General features: G+C 38.2%; 1 protein-coding gene across 2 annotated transcripts in view; it reads right to left on the bottom strand.

Annotated features, from left to right (window-relative positions):
- BAZ1A (bromodomain adjacent to zinc finger domain 1A) overlaps nt 1–24,901 on the bottom strand; it is a 112,658-nt gene that overhangs the window by 87,427 nt on the left and 330 nt on the right. Inside the window, exons 2-3 of one of the 2 annotated variants that reach the window (XM_029950567.1) lie at nt 24,496–24,666; nt 12,092–12,370 (exon numbers count right to left, since the gene is read on the bottom strand). In XM_029950567.1, the coding sequence (XP_029806427.1) occupies nt 12,092–12,370; nt 24,496–24,608 (392 nt within the window). In that variant the 5' untranslated portion in view covers nt 24,609–24,666. Of the gene's footprint in view, nt 1–12,091; nt 12,371–24,495; nt 24,667–24,901 lie in introns of those variants that run through there. The other variant, XM_029950566.1, reaches the window with a different exon arrangement.

The raw sequence follows: 24,901 nt of genomic DNA, 5'->3' as shown, positions 1-24,901 counted from the left end.
GCAGGGGAGGGGCAGAGAAAGAGGGAGACATTGAATCCAAAGCAGGCTCCAGGCTCTGAGCCATCAGCACACAGTCTGACGTGGGTCTTGAACCCACAAACCCTGAGATCATGACCTGAGCTCAAGTCAAACGCTTAACCAACTGAGCCACCCAGGCACCTCCAACCATAATGAACATTATAAAAATTCATCTAATAATCCATTCTTCATGAAAAAAGAAGTTCAATATATGCGTATTCTCTCTTACAACTTGAGTTAGTCAAATCAAAAGTCAGATGGCTTCTATATATAAAAATACAAGGCATAAAAAATAACTCTAAGAAGTGGGAAAGGAATAATTACACCCAGGGCACCTGGGTGGCTCACTTGGTTGAACATCAGACTTCGGCTCAGGTCATGATCTCCAGTTTGTGAGTTTGACCCCCTTGCTGAGCTCTCTGCTGTCAACACAGAGTCTGCTTCGGATCCTCTACCTTCCCACCCCAACCCCTCCCCAACCTGTCTGTACACTTTCTCTCTCAAAAATAAACATTAAGAAGTTGTTACACACACAACTAACAATTATACCAATTACTAACTGCATTCTCAAATTCTTCTCAAATAACCTGAATATTTTTTTTACTATCTTTAAAGTCAATAACATTCTTAATATGGTAACAATGAAAATCACTGCTGACTGACTCAGTGACCGGAAGCAGATGAAGATGCAAGCATACCTTCATAAAGACAACTAATAAGTAAACATCAGCACATTCTAATGGCCAATTATAGCAAATTATTATTGGAGTGCTAAATTAATTTGGCATTACAGTATCTTTTATTCATTTGATTTGAATTTTAGCGATATATTCAGTAACCAAATAATGTTTATCTATGTCTCTTCCCCCTCTGCTTTTACTGAGGAACAACTGACAAACATCACTGTAGAAGTTGAAAGCATACAGCATGCTTTGGTGTACATATATTGTGGAATGATTAGAATAGATTCAGCTAACATCCATCATCTTATATAGATACAAAAAAAAAGAATGAAGAAAAAAATTTTCTCTTTGTGATGAGAACTCTTAGGATGTATTTATTTGCTTAACAACTTTCCTATATTTCATACAGCGGTGTTAGCAACAGTCATCATGTTGTACATTATATCCCTAGTACTTACTCATTTTATAACTGGAAGGGATTTTTTTTAATATTTTTTGGAAGATTTATTATTTTTAAGTGTTTTTAAAGGTTTATTTATTTATTATTTATTTTTGAGAGACAGACAGCGCGAGCAGGGGAGGGTCAGAAACAGAGGGAGATACAGAATCTGAAGCAGGCTCCAGCTCTGAGCCAGCTGTCAACACAGAGCCCTACGCGGGGCTTGAACCCTTGAACCGTAAGATCATGACCTGAGCCGAAGCCAGATGCTTAACCGACTGAGCCATCCAGGCGCCTCTGGAAGATTTATTTTTGAGAGAGAGCACAAGCAGGGAAGGGGCAGAGAGAGGAGGGGACTGAAGATTTGAGGCTCTATACTAACAGGAATGAGCCCAATGTAGGGCTCAAACTCTCAAACTGAGAGATCATAACCTGAGCCAAAGTCAGATGCTCAGCTGACTGGGCCACCCAGGTTCCCCTATAACTGGAAGTTTGTACCTTTTTGACTACTTTCCTCCAATTCTCCCTCCCTTTTCTGTCTTCTTACAGCTTTTCTCATCAAATCCTTTATTAGTCATTCATACATATTTCACTTATCTTTGTCCTGCAAACTCTATCCCTACTACCTATATTTTGTTACTCTATAAGTAAAGTACTAATGCTTTACTCATACTGGATTAACCTGTAGCATCCAACACAGTAGTTTACAGAGAAAATATTGAATTTAATTGAATTAAAAAACAAATTAAAACAAAAAATTATGACTCAAGACTCTATCCCATTAAGTTTTATTTTCTTTATAACACTGATCAGAATCTGAATTATCATGTTGATTTGTGGGTTTCTGTCTCCTGCACTTAAACCTAAGTCCCTAGTCCTTGTCTTAGTCACCACCCTCTTTCCAATACCTACAAAAGTAACAACTGAGCACACAATGCTTGTTAATGAATCATAAAATTTGGCTTTGTGTATACTTTAAGTACTAAATTAGAATATTCCCTTCTACCTCCAAGAAAAAAGACATAATTGCATTTTTCATTCCTGGGAATTATGCTAAAAGAAAGTCAATAAATAAAAATAAGTTTTCCCCATGCTTGCAGTCACCTTTTGTTGCTAGTAGATAGCATTCTTTCAGCTTAAGCAAAATATTTGAAAAGACGAAAGCTTAAACAGCTTAGACTACAAAAATAATATAATTAAGGTACCCTCTGTGAAAAATAGTGATTAAGAATTTAAATTTTACAAGGGAATCTGTTTAAATACTAAAGCTTGGGCTGCCTGGGTGGCTCAGTCAGTTAAGCGTCTGGCTTCAGCTCAGGTCATGATCTCACGGTTCGTGGGTTCGAGCCCCGCATCAGGCTCTGTGCAGACCGCTAGCTCAGAGCCTGGAGCCTGCTTCAGATTCTGTCTCTTTCTCTCTCTGCCCTTCCCCTATTCATGCTCTGTCTCTCTCTCTCTCTCTCTCAAAAATAAATAAATGTAAAAAAAAAAAAAATAAATACTGAAGCTTTTTTCCCCTTTGAATCAATGATCAAAAGACAATGATTTTCAGACACTTAACAATATGACAATATGACCTGCATCACTCTTAAAACAAATGATCAAAAGCTTAATCTAACCACATATATAAAATCCTCTCTATCACTTACACAAATTATAAAATGTTCAGGTAAAGGGAAAAGTAAATAGTGGGCTATTAATGAGTACATTCAACTACAATCTTTTAATTCTATTCTTTACTTTTTTTTCATACTCATCTGTTCCTCTCAAACAGAAGAACAGGGATTCTGACACTGCCTGTGCTTGGAAATTTTACTACTTGTGACCTTGAGCAAATTTTAATTAATTAACCTCTGTGTATGAGCTTCTCAACTGCAAAATGAGCAAATGAGCACTTACTACATATGGCTGTTGTGAGAATTAAATAAGATCATATAAATAAAAAACTCAGAGCAGCGTCTGGCATATAGTAAGCTCTCATTATAGGTATGGTCATCATCTCCCTAAAATGACAGCAAACTCTCAAGAACAGTGACTATGATAAAAGAAAATTAGGGACTGTCTAAAAAAAAAGGATGAGTCATCACAGCTGGCTGACTCTTCACTGGTCCTGACAAGTACTGGAAGAAACAAACAGTTACTGAGTGCTTTATGTGACAGGCACTATGCTGGGCTCCTAACAAATACTAACTACTGTGGCAGATTATTGCCACAGTTACGGCCCCACTGAATCATACCTCTCTAATTCCCTCCCACATTATCTCTGGATTTGTTCATGTGACTTGCTTTGATCAATGGAATACTAGCAACATGTCACATGCTAAGGCTTGAAATGTGCTTGTACACTGCAGCTTGCCCTCTCTTGCTGCTGGGAACTCTGCTACCACCCTGGGAATGAGCTTGGATAAACAGCTTCCTGAAAGGTGAAATGAAAGTAGCCATCCTAGTCTGAGGCCTCAGATATGTGAGTAAGGCTATTCTAAAGTAGAGGATCTAGACAATCCAGCCTCAGCTCCTAGGAACATTCCAGCCAACCAATTGTGAGAATAATGTTTACTGACGTAGGACACTTAGTTTTTCGGGTAGTTTGTTATAGAGCAAAAGCTAACACAACCATTATACAAATATAGATATTATTTCAGTGTTACAGATTAAGAAAGAAGGTTAAGAAACAACAGTCAGTTTGGCTCCAAAGGCCTTCTACCAAGCCACTTCTGCATGCCATACTCTGAAGTTCTAAATAAAAAGGGGATCTCTGTAAAGCAGTAACCTTTTCTCTATTCCAGGAGTCTGCACACAATGGCCTATGGGCCAGATCCAACTTATCTCCTGTTTTTGTATATATGGTCTGCAAGCTAAAAATAATTTATACATATTTAAATGATTTAAAATAAAAATCAGAAGAAGACTTTGTGATATGTGAAAATAACAGGATATTCAAGTTTCAGTATTTATACCTAGAGAACTGTTAGGATATATCTGCGCTCTTTCATACACTGTCTTTGGCTGCTTTTGCACTCTAACAGCAGAGTTGGGTGGCTGCGACTGAAACCATACGAACTACACGGTCTGTAATATTTGTTATCTGGCCCCTTATTTTAAAAAAGTATGCCAACAATTGCTCAGAATTACTCTCTTGACATATGTTTCTAATTTAAACAAAGGATTCTGCCTGGCCTTTAATGATGAGGAGATTTTATTTGTACTTTTGTCACTCCTTTTCCTTTCACCGAAAATTTAAGCTTATGTCATTTCTCCTTTAACTTTTATCTTTGGATGGTCTCTGACTTTGCCTAAGAAAGACAAATAAACCTCATTTTTAAAATAGTAATTCAGAACCATATGTCAAAGGAATTCCACTGATACACATCATACTACTGGCCTCCAAGACAGCTTGGAAAATTAACAAACTACAATTTTATCTTGTTCTCAAATAAATTCAAAGTATCTATGAAGAAAGCTGTTTATTAAGAACTAATCTTATATTGGCCAAATGAAACGTATCCCAAAGGAGGTTGAGAAAGATGTAGGAGAAAGATTTAATTAAGAGGCTCTAATTTCTCAGACCTAAACCTGTGTAATAACAGAAATGAACTAGCCTTTTATTTCTAACAGGGATTTCAAGACAAAAGTAGCTATACATAATCTCTCCTCTTTTGTGATATTAGTCTCTAATATTCTCCTGCCACAAGGAAATAAGAATTTCAGAACTACTACTGTTCTACTTCACCATCCTGCAACTAACCAGTTCAATGAGATACAAATTGAAGCAAGTAAATATTTGATTTCCTTTTATGTTAGAAAAGAGGTGAACCTCGCTTTACTTTCCAACTCCCCATTTTTATCATTTTCTTATCCCCACAGTAATGACTTTAAGTCCTGGGGGAGATTTAGTTGACAGTTTGTACTTGGCATTAGTGCAAAGGATTAGTAAAAAGTTGCCGGAGACTAACCACCCTCTCCCCCAACATTTAACATCCAAAGACTTTTGAGAGGCATTAGACAGATGTTCCTAATGGTTAAAGCAATTTGAACACTTTTAGAATACTGAAGAAAATGAGTAAGTTTGTATGATCAGTCTAAACTTTATGGAACTATTTTGTTAAGTCCATACAGAAATGTAACAAGCTTTATAGGTGATTTAAATTAAACTTGTTTAGAAAAAAAATCATTTTCATTTATGTGACTATTTAGGGATTTTTAGAGTATAAAAACAATTTCCCATGATGGCCTAATTTATTATTATGCAAGTAAATAAGGATTCTAAATTTTAACTCCTGAACTTGCAACGACCATCCAAGAGTCAGGTTATGAGTAGGGGAGGGGCAAGGAGGGGGGACAGAGGATCCAAAGCGGGCTCTGCGCTGTCAGCAGAGAGCCCAATATAGGGCTTGAACTCATGAATTGCAAGTAAGTCTGGGTCTTTGGTACAAACAACAAACACTATACATAACTAAAGAAGGTAGTTTCACTTTAACTTAAAAATCCAAAGACAGAACAGCTGTCCCAAACAGCCTCCTTTTTTTTCGTTTTTGTATTAAAAATTGTATCATCAACATAGTAGGGTTACTGAGAACCAAAGACTGAAAACAATTTTTGGATATTGTTAAAGATTGTCTGTGGCTGAGAACCAGAAATTGTGATCTTAAGATCAATGGTGGGGCACCTGCCTGGCTCAGTGAGTAGAGCACGTGACTCCTGAGCTTAGAATTGTGAGTTTGAGCCCTGCGTTGGGTGTGGAGCCTACTAAAAAAAAAAAAAAAAAAAAAAAAAAAAAGATCAGTATTGTAAGCTGATCAACAGAAAGCCTACTTTCTGAAAGCACTGATACAAATTTAACTGACACAGGTTACTAAAAATTCTATACTATCTTTGCATCTAAATAAGAAGCCTTTAGTCCTCTTCTACTAATTTATATTTTTCTCTGCCTTCAAAAAATTTCTAGTCAAATAACCTTATCCCAAAAACTTCTCTTTGATTAATCCCACCTGGATAGAGTCACGGACATCCAAGCATGTATGCTTAAATAAAAATAACTAGACCTGGGGTGCCTGAATGGCTTAGTCATTTAAACATCTGACTTTGGCTCAGGTTATGATCTTGCAATTCATGAGTTCAAGCCCTATATTGGGCTCTCTGCTGACAGCGCAGAGCCCGCTTTGGATCCTCTGTCCCCCCTCCTTGCCCCTCCCCTAACTCATGCTCTCTCTCAAAAATAAATAAACATGAAAAATATAATTAGATTTGGTCCTCACTTATATCTTTTATGTTCATCCTATCTTCTCAGTATATTTAGTATTTCTCTTTGTCCTCAATATTAATGTAGTTTAATTAATTATGACTCACTAACACCATTTAGGTGAGCAATATTAAAAAAAAGAATCCAAAGATTTAAAAGTTCATTTTCTCATTTCAAATTCTAATAAATATGAAGGTCTTAATGCTAATTTCCTTACTTCATAAGACTAAAGCACTTAAAGCATCCCACCTATGACACATAGAATGCTACAGGAAATATACTTTAATACAGTTAAAAGCTCGGGGTGTCTGGATAGCTGAGTCAGTTAAGTGTCTGACTCTTGATTTCAGCTCAGATCATGATCTCTTGGTTCATGGGATCGAGCCCGATGCTGGGTTCCACACTGCTGGGGGCAGAGGCTGCTTAGGATTCTCTCTGTCACTCCCTCTCTCTCTCTCTCTGGTCCACACCTGGGGCACGCATACTCCTTTTCTCTTGAAATAAACTTAAAAAAAAAAAACAATTAAAAGTTCTAGCTGGTTAGTTGCTTTTTAATGCCAAACTAATATCAGTTTCTCAGATTAAAAAGAATTTTGTAATCTTTATTTTATAGGGCAGTTCTAAAAATAATACTGAATAATAGTCTTATGCTTCTAACTGGATAACACTTTGTAAATTTTAAATCTAAGTAGTCTGGGGATAATATTTGGCAAAATCTGGCTATAAATCAAACTCTTTGGTGCAAATCCAATTTTATTTCACTGATTTAATCTACATAGGGGAAAAGATCTATCAGTGAAAGGTTGGAGATTTAGAAGAAAATACAGTTTATTATTTTCAAGGGGAAGATTCATACAAGCCTAGCAAAGGAATAACTTTCTCCAGCCTCAGAAAAAGCAAGGAAACTTTTTAGGAACCAGTAGTTTAACCAGTTTATGCAAAACCAACTAGAATGGTGCACACCTTTGTATTTTGATATAAGAAAATATCTAAACCACTAAGGAAAAAGCAGACTGCTATTTTTTTAGTTTAGTGTAGTATAGAAAAAAGAGAATTATGTACTAATTTTTGACAGTGATTATCTTTGAAAGGAGCACTTGGGAAATGCACGCTAGGCCTTCATCTTTTAGAATTTTCCCTGACACATATGAATCTTTATAGGAAAAAGCAGATTTAAAAAAAATTACAAGGGTCAATCTTAATAGGCAGAGCACATAACTTTTATTGTTTTTATTTAGTTTTTTAGAGAAGTTTTTAAGATTTCACAGCAAAACTGAGGGGGAGGTATAGAGATTTCCTGTATACCCCTTGCTGCCCCACATGTATAGGCTCTCCAATGATTAACATCCCCCTAACAGAGGTACATTTGTTCAAGTGATGAATCTACACTGACACATCATCATTATTTGAAGTCCACAACTTACATTAGAGCTCACTCTTGGTGTTATACATTCTATGGGTTTGGACAAATGTATATGGCATGTGTCCATCATTACAGTACACCGAGTATTTTCACTGCCTTAAACAGCCTCTATGTTCCACCTGTTCACCTTCCTCCACCTCCACCTCAGCAATTGGCAACCACTGATCTTTTTACTGTATCCACAGTTTTGCCTTTTCTAGAATGCCACAAGTTAGAATCATACCATATGTAGCCTTTTCAGATTGGCTTCCATTACACAGTAATAGTCATTTAAGGTTCCTTCTTGTCTATTCATGACTTGATAGCTCATTTCTTTTTAGCACTGAATAGTATCCATTATGTGGATGCACCAGTTTATCCATTCACCTAGGAAAGGATGTTTTGGTTGCTTTCAAATTTTGGAAGTTATTAATAAAGCTGCTATACGCATTCATCTGCATGTCTTTGTGGACATTAGGTTTTCAACTCCTCCAAGTAAGTACCAAGGAGCATACAACTTTTGGAGAATTCTGGGTCACCTATCAATATCATGAGAATCAAAATGAAAGCATCTGGTACACTGCCTAGCATATAGGAAAAGTTCAATAATGCTAGTATACTTTTAATTCTGCAATGCCTTCTAATGCTACCAAATTATATATTAAGCAAGGCCAGTATACTTAACCATTAGCCAGTAGTTAATGTTTATTCCATCTCCTTTCTGTCAGGTGCCACTTCTCACTGTCAGTACACCTACTTTTGAGAGGCACCTCCTCGTAACTGTTGCTTCAAACTCCTGTGAACTCCCAGAACATCCTCACTGTGCTTGTAAAATTTCTGAAAACAAGTTGCCCCAAGTCCACTTTAATTTTAAAAGATTATCCAATACACAATTATACTGATTCAATTTTTCTGATTCTCTCAAACTCTAGCTCTATCTTTCAACTGAAAGATTACTCACAAATTTAAAATGTGTATTTGTTATGTGGTTTCCACTTTATTTTTCCTGATTTAATTCTCCAATTCCAGGGTAGGGGGGATAAAGATGGGTTTATCATGTACACATTTAAGCTCTAGGTCACCATTTTCCCAACCCTTCACTGAACAATGATAATCAGGCTTGATTAGTTAAGTGAAACTTAGATGCCTTAATCTTAGATTCAGATTAAGTTAACTGAAACTTAGATGTCTTAAAATTTGCTGTGTAGCATTTTTTAGAAGACCATGTACAAATATGGGATGGTTATCTTCAAAAACAAACAACTATGTCTTTCTTAGACAGTGAAATTAACTATGGGGTTTCCTTTCAGAGCTACAACTGAGAAATCTGATTCCTGGTTACAGTGGCCCAGGCAATTATTACAGCCTCCCATCACGACTAATATCTGTCATAAAACAACCCCCACACCCACCAAACTGCATGGTCCCCAATATGCACATTCAAATACTAACAAGACACCTCTATCAAATGGCAACATTATGTAATACAGCTTTAAAAAATTCACATTTATTATATCATTTCATCCTGTGTGGCAAATCTCTAAGGCAGGGGTTCACTTAACAGATGAAAAAAGACAAAAGCTTAAAGAGTTTAAAATCCCTGCTCAGAGCAAGTAAATGAAAGAATCCAAAACCAAGGGCACCATGACAGTTACAGTGAAAGAAATTATAGCGATTTTGTAAGTCAGTTCTATCTGAATTTTTAATTGTTTTTTAGGGGTGCCTGGGTGGCTCAGTCGGTTAAGCGTCGACTTCAGCTCAGGTCATGGTCTCACGGTTCGTGGGTTCGACAGCTAGCTGTGCTGACAGCTAGCTCAGAGCATGGAGGCTGTCTTCAGATTCTGTGTCTTCCTCTCTCTCTGGCCCTCCCCTGCTCATGCTATCTCTATGTCTCAAAAGCAAACATTAAAAAAAATTTTTAATTGTTTTTTAAAGTAGGCTTTATGCCCAATGCAAGACCTGAACTCATGATCGTGAGATGGAGAGTCCTGTGCTCTACCCACTGAGCCAGATAGGCACCTGACTTCTACCTCAATTTACATCCTACCATTTACTACTTGTAAGACTGGAATGGAAGCTCCATGACTTTGTTTTGTTCACTGCTGTATTTCCAGCATCTAGAACAGTGCAAGTAAACAGCAGGAGATCAGTATATGTATGATACACATTACAAAAAAATCACTTGACTTCCTTGGACCTGTTTCCTCATATGTAAATGAAAACAGTAAGGTTTATCTGCTGGTATAATATGCACATAAAGCATCTGGTAGGTATTTAAGAATTAATAGACCTGACTCCTAGTTTAGTGTTCTTTACAAAAGACCACCCATTCTTTCACTTCTTCTAGGTTCTAAGGAAGTAGCTGAGAACAAATGTCTGTACAACTGCCAGGCAAGCTGGGTGGTAATCAGAAAGGGGGTGGGAGGGGGGAGGATAAAGAGCTAAATCCTTGCCTCAGTCAAGTAGTCAGCTGTTCTCTTTACTATTCTGCCATAGCAGATAGCAGGCAAAGGATCTTTTATCTGACTGCTTATTTCAAAACAGAAAGTCTTATTAAGTAGGGAAGCACCTAATCTATTCTTGTAAAATGCAACAAGAAGAGGGAGGAATACTGAAAGGTAAATGAAACAATAAGAGAAGAACAGTGAGGTGAGAAGATCCAGAGTACCTATACTAATTCAACTTAAGAATGGCCTCTGTCCCATTTCTCTGTAACTCAGCATGTTCTTTCCAGTAAATCTAATTATGGTGGATGAAGCAGTCTTTTAACTAGTAAGTACTACCAGAGATAGAGACAAAAAGTTTATGTCATTAATAAGTAGAAACAAAAGTTAAAAGCAAAGGGAAATGGTACTACAAATGGTACCATCAAGAAAGTGAAAAGACAACTCCTAGAATGGAAGCAAATCTCTGCAAATCATATAAAGGATGTGCATCCAAAAACACAAAGAGCTTTTATTACAACTCAGTAATAAAAAAGATAAATAAGTCAATTTAAAAAAAATGGGCAAAGGACCAGAGCAGACCTTTCTCCAAAGAAGATACATAAATGATCAGTGAGCACACGAAACAATGCTTAACATAGTCATTAGGGAAATGCAAATCAAAACTATCACAAGATACCATTCCATACCCACTAGGACGGCAAGGACAATAACAGATTGTGCACAGATATGGCCTGGTGAGGATGTGGACAAACTGCAACTCTCATGCACTGCTAGCAGGAATGTCAAATGATGCAGCTGCTCTTGAAGTGGGGAGGTTCTTCAAATGCTAAACAGAGAGCTACCATATGACTTAGCAATTCTACTTCTAGGTGTATACCCAAGAGAACTGAGAACATATGTTCACACAAAAACTCGTACATGAAAGCCTGTAAGAGCATTATCTAGAATAGCCAAAAAGTGAAAACAACCTAAATATCTGTCAACTGATGAACAGATAGACAAAATGTAATAGATCCATACAGTAGAATTTATCAATAAAAATAAAATACTGATACATGTTGCAATGTGGATAAACCTTGAAAACATTACACTGGGTGAAAGAAATGAGATACAGAAAACTATGATTCTAAGAGTAGAAGAATTTTTAATGCAAATAAAGATTACTATGATAAATACTAGTCATTAGCCAATCACAAATGCTTAAGACTTTAGGAAGGCAGCAATAATTGAATAATTTTTAACTGAGTGCCATACATAATGGTCATTTAACATTTTTTATACAAAAAATTCATTCTTTTCCAGAAGAGCTGGGAAAAAGAGAACTCAGTGGAGTATATAAACAAGTCAGTCCTTATATGATCAAAGGAACTTGCTAAAACGCAGGAAGAAATATATGCATATTTTAATTACTAGGTAACACAATGAGGACAAAGTAGATGATCTTTAAGGTTTTTTTTACTCTGAAATAAAGATGGAACTTCCATATAACGAACTTATTATACAGTAAATAAAAGAGAAGAAAGTTGTTTCATAAAGCAAGAGACTGGTCTTCAAGAAACTTTAAGTGAAAAAGGTATAAAGTATGTTACCTTTTGCATTAGAAAGGGGCAGGAGATTGTGTGTGTGCTTATGCGCATATGTGTACAAGTATCCAGGCAAGTACGTTTTGGGTAATCTGTATAAAAATTAGCTTTGGAAAAATATATAAGAAACTGCTAACACTAGGGCTGTCTGTGAGGAGGGTAAGAGAATAGTGGGAGGTGAGAAGAAGGGAAGCTTTCCTCAGTTCACATTTTTGTGTATTTTGAGTTCTGAGTAATGTGAATGTATGGGCATTAAAAGGAAAAATTAAAAGTACTTTACCTTGCACCATTGTTCCTAATGACTTCCACAGTTTCTTCAACAAAATATCGATCCTTGACATATGCAAAAATATCATCACAAATTTCATGTAAGCGTGAACGATGGGTAAGGTTGGTCAAGTATAAAACTGGAATAATTAGTGGTTCTGGAAAACTCTGAAGATTCTGTCTTGCTTTTTTTTCTGACTCAAGTGCTTCCTGATAGGTCAGTCCAGGTCTACCCGTCACAGCACAACTCCATACAAGACTGTTGCACAGAATGGTTCGTTCAAAAAAGTCACTGATTAAAAAACAAAAACAAAAATCCATTCATTACCTATTTCACAAATTTTATCACATTTTATCACGTTATAAAGTGATAAAGGATTGTCCTTTCATTGCAAAATTTTACATAGAATCATAGAACAAGGGTTTAGTAACTGGTCAACTTACACATTAATACAAGCCTAAGAAAAAGTACATTTAAACTAGACACATATTTTGCAATTAAACGTACATTCAGCCAAAATTGAATTTTGATTTCTGTCACTTTTGAAATCGGGAGTAAACTGCAAATAAATTCAACCTCTCTTTTTTCTTCTAATATCGAAGCTTTTTGTTCCAAAGCAGCCAAAACACTAGAGACAATTTAAGCATTTAACCATGAACTTTTAAGGGCTTTAAAATAATAGTGAAAAATTAGCAAATCTAAGCATCTAGTGATGAGAAAGGTCAAGCTAATTATAGTACTTACATAATGAAAAATCATAGTTATTAAACAGTATGAGGAGAGTTCTTAAATAACATGCTTACAAGAAAAAAAAAACCTTTCCAGTTTGATTCACTCCTATATTTTTGTAAATTTTTAAAAATGTTTTATTTATTTTTGAGAGAGAGCAGGAGAGGGGTGAAGAGTGTTGGAGACAAAGGGCCCAAAGTGGGCTCTGCACTGAGGGCAGGGAGCTCATTGGGCTCCAACTGACAAACCCTGACATTATGACCTGAGACTAAGTGGGGCGCTCAACTGACTGAACCACCTAGGCACCCCACCTCCTGTATTTTTGAAAGTAAACTTACCAAAACAATATACATTATATGGTCCCACTTGCATCAAAAAGAAAGAAGGCAGGCAGGTATAGAAAGATAACTTAAAGAAGTATAAAAGATTTCTAGAATGTTCCACAAAAATCAAAGAAAGAACTACAGAGTAGGGATGGGCCTGGGGGACCAATCTACTGAGTGCTTTTCTGCACTGTTAGAATTTCTTAATATGAGCCTTTCTTTTAAAAATTCCTATCAGTCACTTTTAAAATGCAAGAGATTCATAATATGGAAAAATTTTGAATGTGTGTTAAATAGAAAAAACTCAAATCACTGAATAACACAATCCCATATACATTAATTAGAGTGACAAAAATATGTATTTATACAAATACTATACACGGGTGTTCCTTATGGAGAAAGGGAGGGACTGGGAAAGAAAGAAAAGGAAAACTTGTTATTCTAAATATTTAAATATTGTTTGAAGTTTTATAAGGATCATGTACTTGCATTACTTTTTATAAACACATTTTAGAACAGAGGTTACACATATGTAAAAAGAGTAATAATGGTTGCCTCTAAGTGGTAGGTCATGGGGTATATGGTATCATGTCAGGGAGACAGAGTACTGAGGAGCAATAAGCACTATTTAGATGTGTTGATATTGTTCAAAATACCAAAGAGAGCAATGGCACAAATGCCACAAACTCCACTAAACATGTGTTACTGGGCGTTAGCAACCCCTGGTGTACAGCTGCCCTTCTACACTCAGGTTTCCACCTCCTCTTGCAAAGTGTTTGTACTGTTTGTTGCCCCTGTGTCTATCTACTCTGCAAAGTTGTTATAGCCCTGTTGTGCACAAAGATCTACACTCAGGAGGAGGGAGACAGGGCCCACTACCACAGTGGCCATTTTAAAGCAAGCAAGCAAAAAAAAAAAAAAAAAAAAAAAAAAAAAAAAAAGCCCAAGGGCTATTACTCTCTATTCATCACCCCCTAGCAGTATGGCGGCACCATCTCTAACATTTTATACCTTCACTTTCTCACACTTCTGTAATTCTGCTTTTCACTCATTTGTCATACACATTCAAGTACTTGTTAATAATAATAACTCCTGGGGGTAGGTTACAGTGTCTCTCAATTTCTGTAAGAATATAAAATCATGAAAATTTTACAGGAAGCCTATTTTACCATTGTGAGCAAAAATTTATAAAGTATAAAACACTGATTTATATAAATATGTGTAAGGAAATATAGATTATTACATCTCCAATTTATTTTTTTTTATATTTATTTACTTCTGAGAGAGAGAGAGAGATGGCGTGTGAGTGGAGGAGGGGCAGAGAGAGAGGGAGATGCAGAATCTGAGGTAGGCTCCAGGCTCTGAGCTGTCAGCACAGAGCCTGATGTGGGGCTTGAACCCATGAACCATGAGATCATGACCTGAGCTGAAGTTGGATGCTTAACCAACTGAGCCACCCAGGCACCCCTACATCTCCAATTTATTAGCACTTCCTTCAACAATCTTCTTTACCAGAGATGAGCTTACTACTCGCCTGGAGGCCAAACTTACCTATCCACCTGTTTTTGTAGTTTTATTGGAACACAGTCACACCCATACTTTTATGTATACTTCATGTACCTATGAAGTTAGATAGGTACAACAGACACTATGGCCTACAAAGTCTAAAATTTGATTATCATCTGGCCCTTTAAGAGTTTGATGACTTCTGCTCTTTACCATTCTTTCTTCCTTTCTTTCTTTTTTTCCCCTTTCTTTTTTTTTTTTTTTTACTGGAAGGAGTGACAAAGAATTATAGTCATCTTTAATGCACCACAATTCCTGCCTGGACAGCATTTTCATTTTGATGAGTCATTAATAAGAACAAAATATTCTGCTTACATTTATAGTATATCTGATGTTGGGAAGAAGTTTCCATAGATTACTTCTGGCCCCCATACATTTTTGTTTTTTAATTTACATCCAAGTTAGTTAGCATATAGTTCAATAATGATTTCAGGAACAGAATCCAGTGACTCAACCCCAACATTTAACACCCACTGCTCATTCCAACAAGTGCCTTCCTTAATGCCCCTTGACTTTACCATTATTTCTTAGGGAAAACTTGCTTCTGAGTTAGCAGGTCAACTATTGGCAAGAACACACCTCTAATTAATATAAACTCAACCAACTCTCTGGTGAACAAACTAAGGAACAAAGAGCAACATACTATTAACTTACAAGGTTATTTGAAAAACTAAACATCTAGTAGAATAAGATTAAGAATGAAGTGACATAGAATGGCTAAAATTAACAACACAGAAAATGAGATGTTGGTGAGGATGTACAGAATGGGAACCCTCTTATACTGTTGGTGGGAATGCAAACTGGTATAGCTATTCTGGAAAACAGTATAGAGGTTCCTCAAAAAGTTAAAAATAGACTACCCTATCATCCAGGAATTACACTACTAGGTATTTACCTAAAGGATACAAAAATAGTTAATTGAAGGAATACATATATCCAGATGTTTATAGCAGGATTGTCAACAAAAGCCAAATTACAGAAAGAGTCCAAATGACTCTGATGAATGGATAAAGAAGAGGTAGTATGTGTGTATGTATGTATGTACATATACATACACAATGTAGTATCACTCAGCCATTAAAAAAAAAAAAGAAATCCTGCCATTTGCAGTGACATAGATGGAACTAGAGACTGTTATGTTAAGTGAAATATGTCAATCAGAGAAAGACAAATACCATGTGATTTCACTCATATGTGGAATTTAGGAAACAAAGCAAATGAATATAGGCAGGGAAAAAAAAGAGGCAAACCATAAAACACACTTTCAACTCTAGGGAATAAACTGAGGGTTGCTGGAGGGGAGGTGGTCAAGGCATGGATTAAATAGATGATAGGTATTAAGGAGAGGCACTTGTGATGAGCCTTGGGTGTTGTCAGTGATGAATCACTAAATTCTACACTAGAAACTAATATTACATTATATGTTAACTAACTGGAATTTAAATAAAAACTTGAAACTAAAAAAAAAAAAAGAATGAAGTGACTAAAAACCAGAAGCCAAATATAATTTAGAAAAGGTAAAAACTTAAGGGACAAAACTATATCAACTAGACATAAGAAAGACCCAACACAATACTGCATAAAAGATCTAAAGGACATAAGAAAACTCCTCTGTCCATTAAAAATAATTAGTATAACTGAGCAATGTAGCCACTGGTTAAAAATGAACAGCATATAATATGCAAGAGAAGGAACAGCATATAATATGCAAGAGAAGGAAAAGTACAACTTATAAACTTAGAAAAGTAGCAACTGCTAAAAAACAGCATGGATTGTTCTAATAATGTCCTCTGCTGACAGGGTTACAAAGCAGGAAATGAAGAGATCTTGGGCATGGCTGATGAACAAGCCTTATGTTATATAGAGAAAAACCAGCTAGATGAAAATTACATTTATTACGTTTATCCACAAATGGTCAGGAGGAAAGAGATTAATTAAAAATATGTTTCATTTAAAGAAAAACATTTAATGAAATATTACTCTGCAGTTTACTTAGTGCTATCTCAGACTTTGATAATGACACATAAGGCAGGCTCCTAAAATCTGCAGATGCACTAAGGTAGGGAACAGCAATAAAGACTTTTAAAATCTAGAGACTAAAATCTTAAATAAATCAACAAAAGTGAAACATTATGGTAGTTTAACAAAAGTCCCGGCTTCACAATAATGGATGTGAAAAAGGCAAATTTTAAGTGAACTGAAAATTCACACTTCTAAGCCTTTTTATAGTTTCCTTAGCTTAAAAAGTATCTTTAGAGCATTCTCTGCTTAAAATGTCCTTTGTCTCCATTCTGTGTCTTGATAGCTCCATCTTTCAGGACCCAACTCAGATGTTCTCTCCTTATTTGAAGCCTTGTAACAGCTCCATTTTCTATGCTCCCATTACACTGGCTTCATAGCATATATGTGATTTATGCCATTGTGTTATACATTCATTTCTCACTAGAGCGACAAATTATCTCAGTATCTCCAGATTCTCCAAAGTATAGTGTCAAAGAGTCATAAACAAACATACTCTCCACTGACAGTCCACATTTATTTTTGTGTGTATCTAGATAGAGAAAAATATACACAATATGAATGCGAACGAGAAAAAGTGTCTGAATCTCAGCTTACCACTTGTAGAATGTGACTAAGTTACACAACCTTACTGAACCTGGTTACCCTCTATAAAATGGGGATATCTTCCATGAACAGTTAATATGAAAATTAAATACAATATAATAAGATAATACCGAGTGTATGTGCACTCAATAAAGAGTCTCAATTCTAACTGCTCAGGTACCATATTTGCAAAGAGATCCTAAAAAAATATATATAGAATAACCAATGTGATAGAGGAACAATGTCAGAAGAACACATAAGAGACTTGAGAGTCTTTGAAGAAAAAGTGTGGCATTGGGAAGGGTAGGAAGAGGGATTAGCTGCAGAAACATTACCAATGAACTCCCAAAATCTAATTAGGATTACCCAAGCATAAAATATTACCAGCTGCTCAGTGGTAGACTATCTGCAAAGAGGGTTGAAGGTAGGTACACTCCTTTTAAGTAGGATTTTGGTACTTGTTTCTCACGAGAGGTAGAGTTTATTTCACTGCCTCTTTAATCTGGGCTAGCCTTGAGATTAGCTTGGACCAACACAATACAGAAATGACACTGAGAACCTTCTGCTCTCACTCTGTTGGAACCCTGAGACCAACACCTAAAGCAGTCCATGTAAGACTATTTTTTTTAATTTTTTAAACATTTTTTCAAATTTACTTATTTTGAGAGAGACAGAAAAGTGTGAGGGGGATAGGAAATAGGAGGGGGGAGAGGGAGAGAATGAGAATCCCAAGCAGGCTCTGTGCTGTTGGCACAGAGCCCAACATGGGGCTCGAACCCTCGAAACCACAAGATCATGACCTGAGCTGAAACCAAGAGTCTGATGCTTTACTGACTGCGCCATGCAGGTACCCCATGTTAGTCTTCTGAAGATGAAAGACCATATGGTCAGAAAAGCCATCCCAGTATTAATATATCATCACATTGTACACTTTAAAAATCTTACAATTCTATTAGTCAATTACACCTCAATAAAGTGAGAACACACATACACAAAAGAAAAGCCATCCCAGCTGAGGTCCCTGACCTATGACTGAGGCTACTTCTTGAAACTCTAACCAGCATCAGCCTAGCTTTCAACTGACTACAGCTAAATGAGCACAGACCAGCAGTAATCACACTGGCAATCCACAGAATAGTGGATGATTATTTTGAGCACTAAGTTTTAGGTTATCTTGCTAAACAATAAATGATAGATATATTCTGTCTGAAGAAAGAATGTTACTAACACAAAACATGGTAGCGCACTAAGTGAATAAAAAGTAAAACTCAAGGGGGAGCCTGGGTGGTACCATCAGTTGAGTATCCAACTTTGTCTCAGGTCATGATCTCAAGGTTTGTGGGTTTGAGTCCCGTATCAGGTTCTCTGCTGTTATTGTGGAGTCTGCTTCTGGTCCTCTGTCCCACCCCCCCTCGCCCTCCCCCACTCATTCTCTCTCAAAAACAAATTTTAAAAAGTAAAAATAAGGAAAGCATTTAGGAATCTGTTCTACCATTTAAGAAAAAAAGACTCATGGACCCAAACATCTGGAACATGTAGCAGATACACCGCTAAAGGGGAGCTGAAAACCTAATCTGAAGACACTAGTTATGAAGATTATCCAACTTTCCTTAAAAACTTCATGCTTTCACGGGGTACCTGGGTGGCTCAGTTCAATTACACGTCCAACTTCAGCTCAGGTCATCATCTGTCATTATCTCATGGTTCGTAGGTTTAAGCCCCACATCAGGTTCTTGCGTTGACGGCTGAGAGCCTAGAGCCTGCTTCGGATTCTGTGTCTGTCTGTCTGCCTCTCTGCCCGTCTCCCACTCACATGGTCTCTCAAAAATAAATAAGCATTAAAAAAAAGACTCCATGCTCACTAAACAGCCTTCAGATAATTATTAGATTTCATACACAGCTGATTATCAGCATAACTGGTCTGTATGAAGGACATTTTCTCCCCACTGTAAACTAATGGTATCCTAGTTTGTACATTGAATATCTAAAGCTTAATCCCTGGGCATATAGTAAAGAAGTCAAATGTCTGAACAGACAGTAGAGTGGTGTCTACCAAAAGATCTAGGCAGCAAGCTTGAATTTGAAACAGTGTCCTATGATTTTGGGGCACATTTCTGCAAACTTCAACAAATAAGAGGAAGAATTCTCCATAATATGTATGATGTAGACCATAAATAAGAACATAAACTCTAGAGTCTTAGGTGAGTAAAGTCTAATCCCACCAACTGTTAGATACATGGTTTTTGTCACGGATCTTAGAACTTAAGTCTCTTGATCCCAAATTCAATTTCCTCATCTATAAAAGAGGGCTGCTGAAAGGATTGAATTAACAAATGAGGAGCTGATGAACCATGAAAATTGGGTGCTTTATAAGCCAGTTAAACACCTTTCACTGGTAAGCCAGGTTGAAACATAAGCTTGTCTGTCACTGACAGAGTCCTACGTTTTGTATGAAAAGTGTAATTCACTTAAAGATGGTAAACACATTCCAATTCCAAGGGTCTAAGTGGCTGGGAAAAAAAAAACCAAAAAAAAACGGGTAGTTTTATTTAGGAGACTGAGTCATTGGGTAACACAACTAATCATCTTCCTAGCCTACAAATCAGGAATTTCCAGTATTCAGATCTGACTGCACCATTTTTTTTTAAACAATCCATAGCCCTAAATCAAAACAAAATTGTCAGCTAACAAAATTACAAAATACATTTTTATCTTATCTAATAGACTGAAGTACATGCTTTATTCTGTTCTCTTTGCCTATAAGCTCAGTTTTTGTTTTTTTGGTTTGAGGGGATAAAATCTTTTTTTAAGTATAATTGACACAATGTTACATCAGTTTCAAGTGTTCAATTTAGTGATTTCACAAGTTTATACATTATGCTATATTCACTACAAGAATAGTTACCATCCATCCCATAACACTGCTGTTACAGTATTACTGAATGTAGAGTGTAGTTTTTTTTAATCTATTTTTTTCTAGATTGCACATATAAGGGAGATCATTGGTCTGACTTATTTCACTTAACAAGGTCAGTCCAGTTTGTATTAAATGGCAAGATTTCATTCTTTTTATGACCGAGTAATATTCTATTGTATATATACCACAATTTCTTTATCTGTTCATTCACTGATGAACACTTAGGTTGTTTCCATATCTTGGCTCTTCTAAATAATGCTGCAATGAACATGGGAGTGCATATAGATTTCCAAATTAATGGGGTTTTTATAGAAAAAAAATTTTTTTAATATTTGTTCATTTTTGAGAGACAGAGACATAGTGTTAGCAGGTGAGCAGCAGAGTGAGAGGGAGACACAGAATCTGAAGCAGGCTCCAGGCTCTGAGCTGTCAACACAGAGCCCGACATGGGGCTTGAACTCATGGACTATGAGACCATGACCTGAGCAGAAGATGGATGCCCAACTGACTGAGCCACCCAGGTGTCATTAATGGGTTTTTAAAATTTGGACAAATATGCAGAAACAGAGTTGTCGATTATTTGGTAGTTCTATTTTTAAGTTTTTAAGGCACTTCCATACAGTCTTTCACAGTGGCTATGCCAATTTGCATTTCTACAAACAGTGCACAAGGGTTCACCTTTCTCCACATCCCATCCAGCAACTGTTAGCTAGTCTTTTGGAGAATAGCCAATGTAATAGGTATGAGGTGGGATCTAACTGTGGTTCTGATGTCCATTTCCCTGATTAAGGATGTATATTGTCTTTTCATGTACCTGTTAGCCACCTGTAGGTCTCTTTTGGGAAACGACTTATTCAGATCTTCTGCCCATTTTTAGTCAGATTTTTTTTTCTTACTGAGTTGTAGTTCTTTATAATTTGAATATTGGCCCCATACTGGATATATAATTTGCAAATATTTTCTCCCATTCAGTAGGTAACCTGTTTGATGTTTTCTTTGGCTGTGCATCTTTTTAGTTTGATATAGAACCACTTGCTTATATTTGCTCTTGTTGCTTTTGCTTTCAGTGTTGGATTAAAAAATAAATCATCACCAAAAACTAGGTCATGGAGTTTACTGCTTAGGAGCTTTCCTTTAGGAGTTTTATGGTTTCAGGTCTTGAATTTAAGTCTTTAATTCATTTTGAGTTTATTTTTGTGTAGAACACAAAAACAATAGTCCAGTTTCATTCTTTTGTACATTAGCTTATTCATTTGCCTACCATTAATGTGCTATTTTTAATGAGTCTTCTTTACTTCTGGAAAGCAGGTCAAACAAGAGTTAGCAATTAGTTAAAGAGCATGTAGTTCAAATAAACAACAACCAAAAAAGGGTTTGTACTGTATAATCACCAAGGATCCATCCTAGTCACAGTCCCTGTCTCAAAAAATTCTTGGTCTAGGAAAAGAGAAAATGTGAGGCAACAAATGTCTTGCATTACCATGCAATAATAGATCTTACACTAGATAAAATGGAGGGATGATCACTGCTTCATAGGACAAAGGAGAAAGTGTTAGGCTATTGTATCTAGTAAGATAAAGACAGAAAACTAACAATTAAAAGGTCACTGGGAACCTCTACTAACCAGATCAAGAAAAAGTTACTTTGCATTGTGTTGCAAAACAAAAAAACCAAAAAAACCAACAAGGCAGGGAAATGCAGAAAATCTGTTTGAGACTGTTTAAAGTAGAAAAAGTTATATGTGAGAAACAAAAACCTGAGCAAAGAGGTGAGCATGGTGGTCTCTACACAAATACAAAAGACAAATATTCATTTAATGTACTTAAAGGATAATCTTCAAACAAATTCACATAATGAATGAGTAAAAACAAGTTTCCTTCTCCAGACTTGCACCAAGGGTCAGGTTATCATAATACTAAGGATCATCATATACCAGACACCATGAATGCAATTTTGGAAAGATCTCCCTGTAATCATCTAAAAGAGAGAAAGTAATAACACAATTAAATGTCAGTCTTCTTCCAATTTTGCCAATTCAAAGTCACAAAGATTAATACCTAACAACATCAGTAGTTCTGCTTTGTTTGGGATAAATGATATTCAATATCTTTGCTCCCAAACCAATGGCTTCTCCTGAACTGCTTGTTAATTCCAAAAACCCAAATACTTCAGCACAGATAAAACAACAAAAACAAAACAAAACAACAAAAAAATTAGCTATTTAAAAAAATCTGTTAATGTTACAAGACTACAAAGGACACAGTTCTTTACTATTAGTGGAAGGTAGTAGGTTTGGGATACCAAAAATCTCTTCCTTTATTTCAACATTTCAGATTTCTCCATGATTATGGTAAGTCATCAAGAACCAAAGTGTATAAAAAGCTTAATTCAAAAAAGATACAGCCATATTCATGCTCCCTTCTGAAGTGAGAAAAGCGTCTTCCAAAGAGCAGATTGCTTATATCAAGGTGGAAACGTTTGAAACTTAAGCCGGTTTGTTGGCACTGTTAAGTACATTTTTTAAACTTAGAATTATTACCAAGGACTTTAATTTATGAAAGAAAGAAAGAAAGGAAGGAAGGAAGGAAGGAAGGAAGGAAGGAAGGAAGGGAGGAAGGAAGAAAGAAAGAAAGAAAGAAAGAAAGAAAGAAAGAAAGAAAGAAAGAAAGAAATCATCCTTGTCAAGTTACCTAATCCAAATTCACTTAAGTAGTTACAAGAGTGAACTCTGTTTGAGTTAACAAAACAAGTCTGTACAGGAGCAGTGTTAAGATGTACACTCCTATATAAAAGTACTGTCTGCTGAAGAACTTCTCTAGATATAACATGTCCATGTGTGACTCTTGCTCTGAAGCTGAAGAAAAAAAAGAAACCTTACTTAAAATAAAAGCTCAAAGGAACTGACTTTTCTAACTTCACCACTCATTTCTCAGACAGGTGCAGGCTTTGCCTAAAGCCCTCCCTTAATCACAAAGCCTCCACTCCGAAAAGGTGCCTCCTACACACAATTTATTTGGTTGCTGTAACACTTGGTTTCTAAGCCACAAAGAGATTCCTTCTGAGCGGAAAGGATAAAGCATAAGAAAAAGGGAGGATCAGACTCTTTCGTTGATTGACCAATTCAGGTTCTCACTTGGAGATCCCGTTTAAACACACATCTCTAAAACACCCCGGGGTTTGGTGTCACAGGACGAGGGGATCTCCTGGGATAAGCCAAGCGAGGTACTGAAAATTTAGGAGTTGAAACTACACACACAGCAGCTCCGGATTCTTATCAAAACAATAGCGAGTGGCACATGTCAGACAGCCCACATGCGCAAGGGGATAAAGAGGAGACTGGCTGAGACTGGAGTTGAACTTGTCTTAGCCCCCTCCCCCAACGCCCATCTCCGCCTTTGGGGCTACGCGAAAATGATAACTAGGGGTGTCCAGCGCCCGGTTCTCTCCCCCGTCTTCCCTCCCACTCCCGCCCGAACCCGACTTCTTCCTCACCAAGGTCTCCCGGGGGCGGAGACGCCGAGTTCTCCGGGGCCGGGAGTTAGTCACCAAGAAGAGGCGGTGACAGAGGCTCGCGTCGCACACTCCGAGGCCTAGCCGCACCGGACGAGAGCCCGCCGGTGGAGGCTCTCGTGTCCCGCCCTCCCAGACCCCCCCCCCCCCGCCGTGGGCCCGCCGGGTAACCCCCTCCCTCTCCTAGTCTCAACTCCGCTCTCTCCTTTCTCTCCTTCTCCCTTAGGCTGCTAGCTCCAACGTCAGTCTTCACTCCCGACCGAGGAAACGGCGCCCAGTCCGGCCGTTTCCTGCCCCCGGGAGCGGGGATTCCCTCCCCGGGCCGGGGGACGGCGGCCCCAAGCCGCTGACCCGAGCGGGGATCCCCTCGGCCGCCGGGCGGGGATCCCGGAACTAGCCCCGGAGTGCGCGTGTGGCCGAGGCGGGGAGGAGCGACGCGGGGAGTTTCCGCTGCCTGGTAGCCGGGCGGCAGCCGCGGCTGGAAGCGGTCCCCACCACCGGACGAGGACCCCAGTTTCGCTCTCCCCACGCACGCCAACAGCGGGTCGCACCGCCCGGGAACCCCGCGCAGTCACCGTCGGGCTTGGGGTGGGGTAGGAGGAGAGGGCAGTTGGGGGAGAGGGCAGAGAAACGCGGGCCCCGCGGCCAGCCGTCACTTTCAACTCGCCCCGCCAGAAGCCCAAGGCGAGGAAAAGAAGAGACAAAAGGACGCTGGGGAGGGAGTCCCCACACGCCCTCACACCCCCCGCGCCCGGCCCGGCCCTTACTCGTAGTGGCGGAAGATCTCGTTGGTGACTTTACAGTAGAAAACTTCCTCGTCCGGCCGCAGGTCCGCGGGCGGCTTCTGTCTCACAAACGGCTTTCGGTGTAGCAGCGGCATCTCCTGTCCGCCCGCGGGCTCGCCCGGACCCTCTGCCGCCCGCGTCGGCCCCGCTTCCCTATCAAAATTGGAGGGAAAGGAAAGCCGGTAAGCTGGGGAGCGCTCGGCGGCGTGGGCCGGTCCGCGCGCCCGGGGAAACTCGGCTGCCTTTTGTGTGACTGACGCCCGCGGCTGCCACCGGGGCCGAGGTCACTCCGGCCGCTACTGGGGTACTGAGTGAGCAGAGCCGCCGCCTCAGCGCTCCCAGCGCGCCCCACCTCCGCACGCCTGGCGGCCGGCTCACAATGGGGCCG

The sequence above is a fragment of the Suricata suricatta genome, chromosome 9 (genome assembly GCF_006229205.1).
Source record: "Suricata suricatta isolate VVHF042 chromosome 9, meerkat_22Aug2017_6uvM2_HiC, whole genome shotgun sequence".
NCBI lineage: Eukaryota > Metazoa > Chordata > Mammalia > Carnivora > Herpestidae > Suricata > Suricata suricatta.
The sequence above is the reverse complement of the archived record's forward strand: the minus strand, read 5'-3'. Positions and strand labels throughout refer to the sequence as shown.